Source organism: Corvus moneduloides, chromosome 21, assembly GCF_009650955.1.
Source record: "Corvus moneduloides isolate bCorMon1 chromosome 21, bCorMon1.pri, whole genome shotgun sequence".
Lineage (NCBI taxonomy): Eukaryota > Metazoa > Chordata > Aves > Passeriformes > Corvidae > Corvus > Corvus moneduloides.
Window position 1 is genome coordinate 5,965,932 of NC_045496.1, and position 13,073 is coordinate 5,979,004.

At 53.0% G+C, this 13,073-nt stretch overlaps 2 protein-coding genes and 1 non-coding gene across 4 annotated transcripts; 1 reads left to right on the forward strand and 2 right to left on the reverse strand.

The window, feature by feature from the left end:
- Nucleotides 1-1,366: 1,366 nt before the first annotated feature.
- On the reverse strand, nucleotides 1,367-6,518 carry TRUB2 (TruB pseudouridine synthase family member 2). 2 transcript variants are annotated; one of them, XM_032130902.1, is made up of 8 exons: nucleotides 6,396-6,518; nucleotides 6,133-6,261; nucleotides 5,944-6,018; nucleotides 5,360-5,421; nucleotides 4,959-5,040; nucleotides 4,343-4,415; nucleotides 2,857-2,993; nucleotides 1,367-2,255 (listed from the first exon to the last, which is right to left on the reverse strand). In XM_032130902.1, the coding sequence occupies exons 1-8, from the start codon at nucleotides 6,499-6,501 to the stop codon at nucleotides 1,957-1,959; spliced, it is 963 nt and encodes a 320-aa protein (XP_031986793.1). In that variant the 5' UTR covers nucleotides 6,502-6,518; the 3' UTR covers nucleotides 1,367-1,956. The 2 variants fall into 2 exon arrangements, with proteins under 2 accessions (XP_031986793.1, XP_031986794.1); XM_032130903.1 differs by lacking the exon at nucleotides 5,944-6,018.
- Nucleotides 6,519-6,552: 34 nt separating this feature from the next.
- Nucleotides 6,553-11,966, forward strand: COQ4 (coenzyme Q4). Its single transcript, XM_032130904.1, has 7 exons — nucleotides 6,553-6,639; nucleotides 6,722-6,892; nucleotides 7,374-7,470; nucleotides 9,046-9,148; nucleotides 9,257-9,386; nucleotides 10,196-10,289; nucleotides 10,844-11,966. Exons 1-7 carry the CDS (start codon nucleotides 6,567-6,569, stop codon nucleotides 11,004-11,006), a joined length of 831 nt encoding a protein of 276 aa, XP_031986795.1. The 5' UTR covers nucleotides 6,553-6,566; the 3' UTR covers nucleotides 11,007-11,966.
- Nucleotides 11,967-12,982: 1,016 nt separating this feature from the next.
- On the reverse strand, nucleotides 12,983-13,071 carry TRNAR-UCU. The gene is given in 2 exon segments: nucleotides 12,983-13,018; nucleotides 13,035-13,071. It is a non-coding gene; the product is annotated as a tRNA-Arg (tRNA).
- Nucleotides 13,072-13,073: the final 2 nt, after the last annotated feature.

Below are 13,073 nucleotides of genomic sequence, written 5' to 3' on the forward strand. Positions count from 1 at the left end.
CCAAGTAAGTCTCTGTTGATGTGAAGCTGTGCAGAATATTTGCTGTGGCCAGATCAGAGTGGACTCTCAGGGGAATGTTCACAGGTATATCCTCCCCACGACATACCCCTCTGCCAAGTGTGGAACACTCGTGTTTTGGAGTAGTTTTAAGGGGAGGAAAACAAGTCACAAGGTGGCAAAACCAGGAAATGCAAACTTTGTTACTAAAGTTGCTGTTTTGGCTGGTGTTTCCTGTGTAGAAGGACTGGTTCAGCCTGGAGTGTTCCAACCAAACTGTTCCTCTGTCAATGGCACACGCAACTGGAAATTGTTTTTGCAATGGGGTGTGTGGAAATTCTTCAGTTTGTGTGAGGTGTGAGCTGAGGGGATGAAGTATAGTCCATTACCAAAGTTACTGAAGGTTGTTCAAGGAGTGAGAAGTCCATGTTTTCTTCTCCACTGTGTAGGAGCACTGGGGTTAAAACTTACAGCTGTAGCTGTGCAAGTGTCCTGCTGCAGCTGCAGGGATGGATTTACACTTCAGGTAGCACTGGGCAGGTGGCCAGGGAAGGTCCCCTGACTTACCTTATGTTTCTGTGTCACATTCAGAGCCAGGAGTGCAAAACCAATTATCTGTTCTCAGCAGCAGCCTTGTGACTGGTTTCTGGCTTCCAATCACAATGATCCCGATCCCTTGTCCATGGAGGATGAGAACACGCACAGAATAACCCAAGGACAGGGCACGCTGTCCTTGGGGAGTCCCTGCTGCTGGCACAGTGGCAGCTGCGTTCCACGGCTGTTCTGCCTGCTCTGTGCAGCCCCGAGGAACCCAGAACAGAGAGAGTCCAGGGACTAAGTTAAAGACCCCTGGGATGCTTCAGGACAGGACTGCACACTGCCACTGAGGTACTTCATCACAGCCCCTGTGACTGCCCCTCCCAGAGTTACTCTTGTACCTTTATGGCTGTCACCTGGAGGATTAAATATGTCGGCCTTTGTCCAAGTCCAGGAGAGGAACAGAACAAATCTTCTGCTTTCTATAAATAAATCTCCAAACTTGCTAAGTATGTAACTGGAAAACCATTGAGTGCAATAATGGTAAGTGTAATTCCAGATTTTTAACTTCAATTTAGAAAGTGTGTTTCTGACCCCGCTAAAGTCAGACCCTGCTATAATGAGCTACCAGAGAACAAATGGTATCACAGAGCTCACAGTTTCACCAAAGGGCAGGACATGCTGTCTGCAAGGAGCTGCTGCAGAGTAGGACACCAGAGATCACTGAACACCCGTGGCTCCTCAGGAGAAGAAGGGTAAAATAAAGTAGCACATGCTGGGGTTTTTTATGGGTCAATGTACATGGATGAATACTGAGCCAACAACCAACCTCTTCCCTGTTAGATCATTTTCGGTTTTATTTTTTGTGTATCCTGTCCATTGGTCTCCATTATAAGCCACTTCTCATCACTACAGAGTGCCTACTCTGGATAAAACCATTTCCTTGCATTGCTTTGGGTAAGCTGTGTTTTCTCCTGCACATCCCTCATTTAGCCCAATTCTGAGCTCTCATGTGTCTGAGAGCAGGGCTAATGGAAAGAAAATACTCTAGGAGAACACAGGGAAAATAAAATCCAGACAGCAGATAATATGCTGCCAGTTGCAAGAACAAATCTGTGCAGTCAAGGCAATACAGCTTTCTAAGACACTACTTCCTGCTGCTAAACGATTCAGGAATGGGTTTTTATATCCCTTAGCAACCTAATGCTCTCAAATACACAGGAATTTTGGCACAGCTACCTCCTGTTAATGAACTGTTTGTGATGCTTTAAAAAAAATGATACAGCCTGTCCCTGAAGAAAAAAAAGCTTCTGATAAACTCATCTCAAGGAAAGGGTGGAAGTGAACTACAATTAACCACTTTCCTTCTGCTGTCCATCACATTGCTGGCACATCACTGCCGTATTGTGCTGCAGGAATTGCTCATGGACACTCCTGCAGAGCATGCGCAGCTGTGTCCCCATCCAGCTGATGAAGAGGACTGTTTTCCCCATGTCCCAGTGTTTTCTCCAGCTCTGTTTCCACTTTGAGCTGACAGTTCCAAATTGCCTCCTGGATGCTCTGCAGGTTCCACCGGGTTCTTGGGAGAGCATCATCCACCGTGAAAACCCCGTCGCGTATTCTCCGCACTTGTGTGCACACAGCAGATGATTTCAGCTCCAGACCAATCTCATGAACCATCTTCCGGAGGTACTGCTGAGTCTCATGCAAGCAATGGATTTCTAGGAGGACAGAGACATTCCTTCAGAAGAAGCAAAGCTTTGACACAAGCTCTGACTTTGTAAATCCAGACATCACTCGCAGTTATGCTGAAAGAACTGGTTTGGCAGAAGACACTAAGATACAGCATGGTATGATTTTCTGGAATACTGCAGGGTGTTCTACAGCCTTCCAAAATGAATACTTTAGAAAAGAAACCAACAGATCTAGAAGAGTAATGTAGAAATTTAGGTATTTCAGAGGGGATAAAAAGGCACCTTTTTAGTAAGACAATTTGTGAGGGAAAGGGGATTGGCAACAGATAAACAAACCACACCTTAAAAAACCCCCAAAACCCAGCACTGAAATGTATTACACTGAAACAATGAGCTAAGAATTTCCCCCACAGGCATTCACGATGTAAATTTTCCAGCCTTGGGCTTCAATCTGAACTGTGAAGGAAAAAGCTATGAGCTGGCTGGATTTACCAGAAAAGTTAGAAGGTGGTAAGAAATTCCAACCAACTCATTTTGCATTAAATCATGAGTAAGAAAATGAAGTTTACCAACTTATTTGCCATAATACATACTTGGAGTTCCCCAGTATATTCTGTGCCAGTCCTACCTAGCTGGAATTCTGGAAGTGCAAACCAGAGGCATCGGACCGCTGTGATTATTGGGGGGCTTTTTCCCATGGGGCGAATCAATCCTTTGACAGCCAGCTCATATGCCTCTTGTGTTTTCATATCAATGTTAGAATACCTAGGAAGAAAAAGAGAGCAGCAGAGACATTTAGAACTTCTCTCCAAACAGATTCAAAATATGTCCATCCCAAATAAAACAGAGATGCAATTTTTATTCTTAAAACTATCCACTGAGTTTTTGCATAGATTTTAGTGGTGAGTACTGTGAGTAGTGTAGCACAGTTTGGGAGGGAGGTACTTGGTCATGTCTACAAGTTATTTTTGTCAGCCCTAATATAGCAGATTGGTCCTAAACCAGCAGATTGGAGATTTTGGGATACAAGAGGGAAATTGTTGGGGTTTTAGGAGTTCTCCTGGTTTGTTTTTTTTTTTTCTGTTAAAGGAATTTTCCCCATACGTGTTGCTAGGGGGACAAATTGCTGGATACTTCAGAAAAACAAAAGACCTGGCCATTGGGAGGGGTGCATCTGGCTACTCTTTTGTTTCACCTGGGTGTGCGGGCAGTCGGTCCCGGCATTTGGACAGAGAGAGAGGCTGTTTCGTCGGCTGCTTTTCCTCCTGCCGGAGAAAAACCCCGGAATCCCAAGCCCACCTTCCCTGCCCCTCTGGGAGCCAGGCCATGGCCGCCCTGCCCCTGCCGTTGCTTCAAGCCTTCACTGCTCTGTAGCCCTGCTCACCCTGCCTGCCCAGACCTCCGGGGGTTCCTGCTGCAGCTCCGGAGTTCGATACATCTCGTCTGCCACCCGGGGTTTGTGCTCGTCCCTGCCGTTCCAGCCTGCTGTTCCCGAGGGTCCGGCCGGACACCGGGATCGGCTGCCCAGGGGTTTGTGAAGCCTTTGTCCCATCCCTTCCCGGGATCCCAGGGCACCGGTGCCGCGTGCTCCCCGAGCTCGCTCCGGAGCGCCCCCTGCAGCCGCGGGGGAACCATCGCACCTGCCCTGCTCACCGGGAGCCGCCAGCGCCCCTGCCGGCTGCGAGCGGAACTGCACCCGAGGGGAAAGGGCCCGACAGCCGAGAAGGCTGGCACTGGGTTTGGGATTGTTCGCTGTTACTGCCAGAGTTATTGCTGTTTGTTTGACTGGTTATACACATAGAGATATATAATAGTAAAGAACTGTTATTCCTATTTCCCATACCTTTGCCTAAAAGCCCCTTGATTTCAAAATTAGAATAACTCGGAGGCTCCTGCCTTCCTTAGCAGACACCTGTCTTTCAAACCAAGACAAACATTTAACTGCAACCTCTCACCAGAGCACAGAGCACTCAAGAGTAACTCCTCTCTGCCCCTCACTAGCACTCCAACCTTTATAGACTTTGACTATGGGGAAACCAAATCTTCTCATTTGTTTTGAAGACCAGCAAATAGCAGTGGGATTTGATCAGCTCATTTCCCCGGTGGATACGCACATCAACAGGGCCTTTTGATTTGTCCCTTGAATGACAGCAAGAATCCGCTCCAGCTTCTCCCTTGTGATATGATCTGCAAGTAGTAAGGCAGAAACAAAGTCTCAATTATCCATCCAGAAACTGGAAAGTCTGAAAAGTGCCACTGAGGTATTGCTGTCCCTTGGGCAGGCAGTCACATCAAAAGGGGCTGATGAGAGCTGAGGGGTGGCCTTTGCAAAGTCACATCCCCTGGCTCTACGTGGAGCAGCACAGAGCTGGACTGCACAGGGAAGAGTTATTTTGCTTAACTGATTTCAAAATATTGATGCTCCAGTTTCCTTATCATATGTTTTCATTCAATGAAATCTCCTGCTATCTCCAAGTGCGATTCACAGGGAGATCTGGGTCCTGACCAACCCAGTAGCAACCACTGTGACCAGCATTCACACTGGCTTTGTATATATTGTGGTTAGATTTAGAAAAGGGGTACTACAACATCAACAAGGACTAGAAGACATACAAGACGTGGCTTTTGTCATTGTGCAATTCACCTAGTTTAAGTGCTTTACAGTTAATCTGCTGTTTGGTGTTCTGTTTAAAAAAAAAAAAAAATCAAGACATCAAATCAGTTTCTTACCAAATGTTGTCTTCTCTACTAAATTCCCTGTGTCTGAGAAGTCATCAGTGGCTTTACCAAAGAGCCCACCAACAGTATAAACCTGGAAGAAGGACAAAGAGCGCAATTTATCAAAAAAATACTCCAAGCAATTGAGCAGCAGTATTGCACCATGCAGCTGCTAGAAGTGCAGGCTATGAGAGTTTTGCACAAAAGACAGCAGCATCCTTTGCTCAAAAGGCCACAAGTGGATGCTCATGTGAAGGATGAAACTCTGGACCCTGAAAAACTCTCAAAAGCATTGGTAGGTTTGAGACTTAAGAGCAGAATCAACATCACAAGGCTGCTCTGGGGCACTGGAGCAGGATCAAGTGTGCAATGGCACTCTGGGGCTCTGTGGCCCATTCAGAGCCAGCACCTACCTTGGTCAGGTGGCAGTTGTACAGCTCAGTGAGCAGCTTGTTCCCATGGCCGATGCCAAGCACTGAAACATAGAAACATAACAGGCTGTTATTCAGCCTCACAAAAAGTCACTGATGTGCATTTACACAGCACTGAACAGTTATGCCACTCTTGCCCACGGGACAGGGCTGTATCTCCTTAGGAGTCATGTCTGAGCAGTGCAATTAGACCCCCAGATTATTGCCTGGCATGAAAACAATAAGGCTGTGACCAGAGCTCTTGGATTTCCCCAGAACTTTCCACCTAGGTACTCAGGAAAAACGCTCAGCAGTGCTAGCCATAGTGAAGCCAGTTCAGGTGGTGGAGCAGACATGGGGATTGGTGTCCCCCAGCAAAACCCAGTGTGCTTGGGTCTCTCCCATCTAGCTTTGCCAGTGGCTTGCTGGGACATTTCTTCTGTGTTTTAGCACTTAAACTCCCAGTGGGGCTGTGAGATCCAGGGGCTGCTGCAGTGCAATGGCCGTGCATCCACCCTTCTCCCCTGCATGGAAACCCATCACCTCGGAGACGGCAGGACACGGTGCTGCTCCGGGACGAGACCCACCGAAGACTCCCGAGGCCTTCACATCCAGCCGGTGACCTGCTCCGATCTTCAGCTTCCTGAACCGCGGGCCTCGGACTGCAACGGAGACAGGGGTGGAGCCTGTCCGCAGCGCCTGCCCGGGGCTCCCACCGACCCCCGGCTCCCACCGGTCCCTGCTTTCCCCCAGCCCAGGCCCCGCTTTGCCCTTACCGAGAGGGTGGTCAGCCAGCACCGGCACCCTGGCAGCCACCAGCTCCACGGCCCCGCCGCCGCCCGGGGCCGGGGCCGGTAGGAAGCGGACTCGCTGCCGCGGGGCGCGTCCCGGCGCCGCGTTCAGCTCTGAAAGAGAAGCGGGGGGAGGGTCAGGGGCGACCGGCGAACCCCGGGGGGACGGGACGGGAGGGGACGGGTCCAGTCGCACAGGTAGCCCCTGGGGATGCGATGGGCTTGGGGATCCCGCCGCCCGCGCTCACCGCGCAGCAGCCGCGTCTCCACCGCGTCCCGAACGCGGCCCCACGCCACCCCCGCCGGCTTGTACACGGCGAAGAGCCCCGCCAGCTCGGCCGCCGGGGCCGCCATGCCCGCCCCGCCCCGTCCCCGCCGCGCTGGGCGCTTCCGGGGCAGCGGCGGGGTCGGCGCCGGGGATGCGGCTGCTGCTGCTGCCGCGGGCAGCGCGGGCGGGGGTCCCGCTGCTGCGGGGGGGCCCCGCTTCCCCAGGCAAGTGCCTCCCGCCGCAGCCTCTGGCGCGTCTGGGCCAGCCCCTCACCCGGGCCGGTCTCTCACCCGCCGCTCCCCGCAGGCAGAGCCCGGCCGAGCCACAGCGAGCCGCGGGGCCGGGATGGACGCGGCGGGGAGGAGGAGGAAGGGTGGCACCAGCTGTACCCCGGGCATATCCCCACCAGCCCGCTGCAGAAGGCGCTGCTGGCCGCCGGCTCCGCGGTCATGGCGCTCTATGACCCCTACAGACACGGTAAGGCCGGCGAGGGGAGCGCCTGCCACCCGCGTCTGGCAAATCTCGCTCCCTGCCTCCTGGAAGCTTCATAGGAGAGTTTATTTCTGCCTTTGTTGTGTAACACCTTTAGTTATGGAGCAGGCGCAGGGCTGAGAACTGACCCAGGGCAGGAGGCTGTGAAAGAGAGGGAGTGAGGAAACCCAAACACACCCCAGTGTGACCCCTTGTGATGCCCCCCCAGACGGGTCTATTTCTCCAGAGTCCCCCAGGCCTCATGCCTGCTCCTCCATCCCATTCCCAGGAAGGGTCATGTGGGTGACACCGGGGCAGAGTAGCCCTGAAGGTGAATATCTGTGGTTTATGGGGTCCCCAGTTTGCCACAGGCTTCCTGCCTGCTCCTGGGTCAATGGGTTCATTGCCCTGTTTCCTCACCTGCCAACCAAGAATAGCTGTGTGTTGCAAAAACAGCTCCTGGATCACTCTCTGGTCTCTCTTTCAGACATGGTGGCAGTCCTTGGGGAGACCACAGGCTGCCTGGCCCTGCCAAACCTGCGAGACAAGATGAAAAACCACCCTGAAGGTTACCACATCCTCCAGTGCGTCCCTCCTCATCCCTCCCACCCTCGCTGCGTGGTTTGTGGTGGGGAGGCAGACACGAGGCCAAGCAGGTTCCTTGAGCCCTGTGAAGGGAGAGCTTGGAAGCGGCACAAGTGTTTTGTTAGCTCTAACCCTCCAGGCTGTTTATTTCACTTTATTTTTAAAGTTCACAGGAGCCCTGTGACACATCTAAGGGCAGGCACTGCTGCCTGTCTGTTCTGCTTCACTGCTGGAACTGGCAGCTGCCAACACCACAAGATGCAGCATCAGGCACAGGGGAGAAATCCATGGATGTGGATGCTGAGCAGCAATGAGAACCCACTACATCCATGGATTTCTTCCCTGTGCCTGCTACTGGTCTCTTGCGTTGGAGACTTTGTCTCTGCTGGTCTGCCTCCTCTTTAGACACTTCCATATTTTCTTTCCTGGCTTATGCTGAAATGAGGCCACTTCTCTTGTTTTCTTTTTTAAGACTCCATCGCTTCTGCTTCCATGTCTGCCAGGACTTGTTGAGTGCAGCAAGGCTGTGGACCAGGAGGGATTTCTCTTATTAACCAAGCTCTCACTGTATATCTGCTTGCCTTCCCTCTGTTCCCTGTCATGTGTCCCACCTGCTGCTTGTGTCATGTAGGAGCTTGAGAAAAGCTGCCTTTTGCCATACGTTTGTGCAGACCAGCCTCATTCTGGCTCTGGAAGGTGACTTGGTAAAACATGCAGAGCACTAGGATGGGGCTGAAACCCAGCAGAACTGCCCAGGGAGAAGGCTGGGAAGTGGCATACCCATCTGCTCCTTGCCCTGTGGTATTGCAGGGGTCTGAATTGGGCACACAAGTCTTTTTGTTTTTATCCTCCAAGCTACTGAGGTCCCTTCGACAACAAATACACAAGGAAATATCTGCAGCTAGTGTGAAACTGGTGCCAGTCCTGCTTATCTCCCTGGCATCTCCATTCTAGGAGCTGAGCAGCTCCTGGATCCACTGCAGGGCTTTTATCATGGGAAGAGTTTATCCTGTGAATGGAAATAAAAAGGCTTTTGTTTACTTCCAAGGCTGTGAGGCACCTGTTTGCCAACAACTTGTAGAGGAGACCTTTTCCTGTGTGGCTGCCATGTGGCTAGTGGTGAAGGCCTGAGCAGGATTGAAATTAAACCTGTGTTTAGAAAAAATTCCTTCTCTTCTTTGGGGTTGTTCCTTTGAAGCTCTGGCTGCTTTGCAAGGGCACTAAAGATCTCTGCTCTGCAGGGCTGGCTGTTGCTGGGGGCTGTGCCAGGTTGGCAGCCCACACAGTAGGAGTGTTTCGGTGCAGAGCACACCAGTGTTTTTCCCACTAGAGTTGTTACAAGGGCACAAGATAAAGGCCCTTTTATTGCCAAGGCTTCAGGTAGATCCTTCAAGCAATTTGTGTCCCAGCCTCAGCAACAGAAGTGCAGACGGTGCTGTCCCTGCAGTGAGCAGTCAGGGAAAATAACAAGGAAGGCCAGAGGCAGGGGTGGGGGTTTCCAAGGGCTCCTTTTCTCCAGGACCTGCTGCTGTGGTTTTCACCTGGAGTCTCACTGACCTGTGTTTTGCTTCCAGGGAACGGCCTCGCATCCGTCTCTCCACTCTGGACATGGCCAGGCTGCAGGGGCTGCCGGATGGCTCTCTGGGCCGGGAGTACGCCCGGTTCTTGGAGGACAATGTGAGTGTGGGGTTTCACGGGGTGTAGATTTCTGTGGCTGATCCCTGTGCTGGGAGCACAGGTGAGATTGGAGCCATGGAGTTGAATTGGACTGCTTTGGACTTGCAGAAGGTTTCTCCAGACACCCGGATGCCACCCAAGTTTGTTGATGATGAAGAGCTGGCATACGTGATCCAGCGGTACCGGGAAGTCCATGACCTGATGCACACCCTCCTGGGCATGCCAACCAACATGCTGGGTGAGCAGCAGCGGGCTTAGGGGGCTGCACTGCCAAACCCACCGACTGTGCTCGGCTGCCTGTCCCAGAAATGGAGCAGACTGGGCCAGCTGGACTCCTTGATCCTCACCCCAGGTCACTGTGTGGGGATTTTGCATTATCGCTATCCTACATCACTGGCTCTGTGGTGACTGAGAGGCCATGAGATGTCACCTTTCCCTTGCTGGGAGATGCTCTGCCCAAGCCCTGGGCACAGGCAGCCACTGGATGGGTGGTTTCTGCCTGGCAGGGAGGGTGGCATGGCGGGAGGGATGTTTTGAAAGCTCTGTGTGAAGGCAGAAGGGAATTCCTGGTTGCTCCTTATCTGCATGTCTCTGTGTCCTTTGCCCTCATTTTGTGTCTGACTCAATAGCAAGTCACAAGTGCAGCCTTGCTGGTACGTGTGGGAACCAGCATGACAGGTCTCCTATGCAGGCTTTGCCTGAGCCCAGGCAGTTTTGTAAAAGGCCCGTCCTGTGCTGGGAGACCGGGAGAGCCACATGGAGCATCGGGCCTTGGCACCACATTGCCGAGGTCTGCAGGGAGTTGGACTGCCTGGAATGTGTTCCCCGAGCTCCCAGGGCTTGTGGGGTGCCATCCCTCTGGGCTGGGTGTTGTGTGACAAGGGCCATCCTGGCACAGGATGAGGCCATGGCCAGACTTAGGAAGCATTCCCAGGTAGCCATCCTTGGGAAGGGCAGATGTGCAGCCTGTGTTGAGGAGCTACGCAGCCCTGGCTGGCCCTTGATGCAGGTGCTGTGCCTGCTCACGGCCTCCCTGCTCCCTCCCAGGTGAGGTCGTGGTGAAATGGTTCGAAGCCGTCCAGACAGGGCTGCCCATGTGTGTCCTGGGAGCAGCGTTCGGCCCCGTCCGGCTCAGCACGCGGTAGGTGCCCAGTCTGTGCCCTGGGTGTACCCAGCCTATGTGGTGCTTTCCCATGTCCGCTGGGGACAAAGAGGGGACACTGCTGGTTTGCAGTGGGGAGGCAGTCACAGATCCCTCTGTGAGCCTACTGCTGTCCCCACATCCCAAGGAAGCAGTGACAGCTTTGCCTTGTCACTGAAGCAGAACCTGATGCTTAATCTGCATTCAACACCAGCTCCCCTGTGCCAGGCAGGAGCAATTTCCAAGCCTTGGATGGGCATGTGTTGAGGGCCAGCAGGACCCTCACTACACTGATAGCTGTTCCCTGCTTCAGCACGTGGCCCAGCTGTTGCAGAACCTGAGTTCTGGTCTTGGGTTGGTGCTGACTGTAACCTTTCTGGCCCACCATCTTCTGTGCCTCAGTTTCCCCTGTGAGTTAAGCAGAGGGGATGCTAGAAAGTTAGAGGGATACATGAGACACATGGGCTTGGCATCAGCATACAATGGGGACTTGGAGAAGGAAATTAACAAAATGTGGATATCAAAACTGCCACCACCTATATCATTTTTTCCAGAAAGTTGCAGGTCCTGGCCACCGAGCTGGTTCCCTGGGCAATTAGGAGTGGGCTCAATGCCAGCTGTGTCCTGAACGTCTACTACGAGCAGCGCTGGGAGCAGCCGGTGGAGTCCCTGCGGGAGGAGCTCGGCATCTTCCCTCCCCCGGCCGTTCGAGTGTGAGAGCTCATGTCGGGAGGAGCCCGGGGGATCCCTGTTGGCAGCCAGCAGCCAGCCCCTGCTGCACTCCATATCCTCCTGTTGTGCCCGGGAGCACAGCATGGCTGTAGCTCTGCCACCACAGACCCGAGGGCTGTGTTTTCTCCTGCCAAGAGCTGGCACCAACCAGCTTGCAGGATGTCAGGGTCTGATGTGCCTTTGCCAGCTCAGTCTGGCTGGTCAGGTCTCCCAGTAACAGCATTCTGGTACTGACACTCCCAGATGCTGGGATGGGGAGGGAGCACACTGCAGCAAACTGATGCCCTGGCCTTCTGCAGCTCTGGGCCTGTGCAGGTAAATCCTTCCTCCCACTCTTCCTGGGAAGATCGAGGCTTCAGATCTTGGGGCTGCCCTGGACTGGAGCTAAACCAGTGATTTCCAGAGGAGTGCAGGAGCAGGTTTGGTGTGTGCAATGATGAAATCCCACTTTGTACTGGTGCCTAACTAGTGTCCTGTTGGGTCATACTGGATGTGCCTCACTCATGCCTCAGAGACCAGGCAGTGTGTGGTTGTGTGCCCACAGGGCAGGCAGGGAAATACCTTTGGATATTTTCCCTCCTGGATTGGCTGTTTTGAGAGTCAGTCCTGGTCTGCCATGCCTCCCTGTAGTCCCTCACTATTAAAAATTATGAAATCCCCATGATTGTGCTGGGTGTTCAGTAGAAGTCATCCCTTCCTTGGGCAACAAAATGACACAGTTGGGATTATGGTGTTGAATCCAGTGAGTGCAGAAACAGTGGCTGCTGGTGCTGTGTCTGGGAGCTGATTGCTGTCTGGGTTAATTAAACTGTGCTCCAGACTGCCAGCAGCCAGGGAGCAGAGTTGCTGGATGTGATGGCAAAGAGCCACGAGGCCAGGGGCTCTTTGTTCATATTTGCTGTTGGAATTCCTTCTTGTTTAATAAAATCCACACTGGAGCTTGTAGTTCATTACCCCTGTCCTTTTGCCCCATCTGCCCTCCTGAGCTGGAGATTTGATGTGAAACCTCACCTCTTTTTGGCTCCAGCAGGCTTCCTTCCTGCCCCCCAGACTCCCTTTTTCTAACTTCTCCCTGCATCAGCCACCCCACAAAGCCAGACTTCAGGTTTTTCTCCAAAGCCTCCCCTGGCCCCCAGAGTTATTTCAAACAGATACTAAAAGACAGCATATAAATACATCCTTCAGCTGCCAATAAAACATGCAGTGTGGGGGTTGTCCTAGTGCAATGGTCGAGATGAAAGAAACATTTGCCTCTAAAATGACCCAGAAATGTCGGAGCCTTGGGGTGGATAAACCAAAGGGCGGCAAATATTTGCTTCCAGGAGCTGTGAGCAGCGGTCAAGGAAACCTGGGAAATTATGGCCATGCGAGAGGGTTTTGCTGCATTTTGTGTTATGTAGTGAGGCCGTGAAGTGCCCGGGCTGTCAGTGGTTCCGCCTTCGTGCAGCCACGTGTGGCTCAGTGGGCTGGTGGCAGCGCTACAGAAATGGCACATCATGTAATTTTAAACGGCATCTGCTCAGCCGGATCAAGTAACAGCCTCTGTGGCTCCTGTTCTTGCAGCCATCGCTTGAGAAGCCTGCTGGAAGAAGGCGGCAGAGGGAGCAGAGCGTGATTTAGGGAGGGCAGACGCCAGCCACGTGAAAATGCTTTTTTTGGAGAGGATATATTCGCTGTGGTCAAGTGGCAGCTCCATCATGCCTGTGCTGCGGGGCCGTGCAGGGACAGTAACTCCTGAAATGCTGGTATGGGTGCCTGGTTATTGCTTCCCGGGAGAGCCGAGTTTTTTCCCGGTACCCGGGCCGTTCCTGACCCGGCTCCCAAAACGGGTCTCCCGCCCGCGCTCTCCCGAAGACGGGCGAACCCTGCGCGGCCGTGGCGTCCGGGGGCTCCGCGGGTCCCCCCGGCCCGATGCAGCCACGGAGCCCCGAGAGCGATCGCCGCGCCCCGGCGGCAAAATGCGACTCTGGTGGGACTCGAACCCACAACCTTTGAATGACTCCCGTCACACGCTAGAAGTCCAATGCGCTATCCATTGCGCCACAGAGCCCT

What these genes read in the sequence shown, in the direction of transcription:
- TRUB2 (XM_032130902.1), bottom strand. Translation starts at nt 6,501, where the DNA reads ATGGCGGCCCCGGCGGCCGAGCTGGCGGGGCTCTTCGCCGTGTACAAG. An exon ending in GGAGACGCGGCTGCTGCGCG is followed by an intron (nt 6,262 to 6,395) that starts GTGAGCGCGGGC and finishes CTTCTCTTTCAG; the next exon opens with AGCTGAACGCGGCGCCGGGA. An exon ending in GCTGGCTGACCACCCTCTCG is followed by an intron (nt 6,019 to 6,132) that starts GTAAGGGCAAAG and finishes TCTCCGTTGCAG; the next exon opens with TCCGAGGCCCGCGGTTCAGG.
- COQ4 (XM_032130904.1), top strand. Translation starts at nt 6,567, where the DNA reads ATGCGGCTGCTGCTGCTGCCGCGGGCAGCGCGGGCGGGGGTCCCGCTG. An exon ending in GGGGGGCCCCGCTTCCCCAG is followed by an intron (nt 6,640 to 6,721) that starts GCAAGTGCCTCC and finishes CGCTCCCCGCAG; the next exon opens with GCAGAGCCCGGCCGAGCCAC. An exon ending in CCCGGTTCTTGGAGGACAAT is followed by an intron (nt 9,149 to 9,256) that starts GTGAGTGTGGGG and finishes TTGGACTTGCAG; the next exon opens with AAGGTTTCTCCAGACACCCG.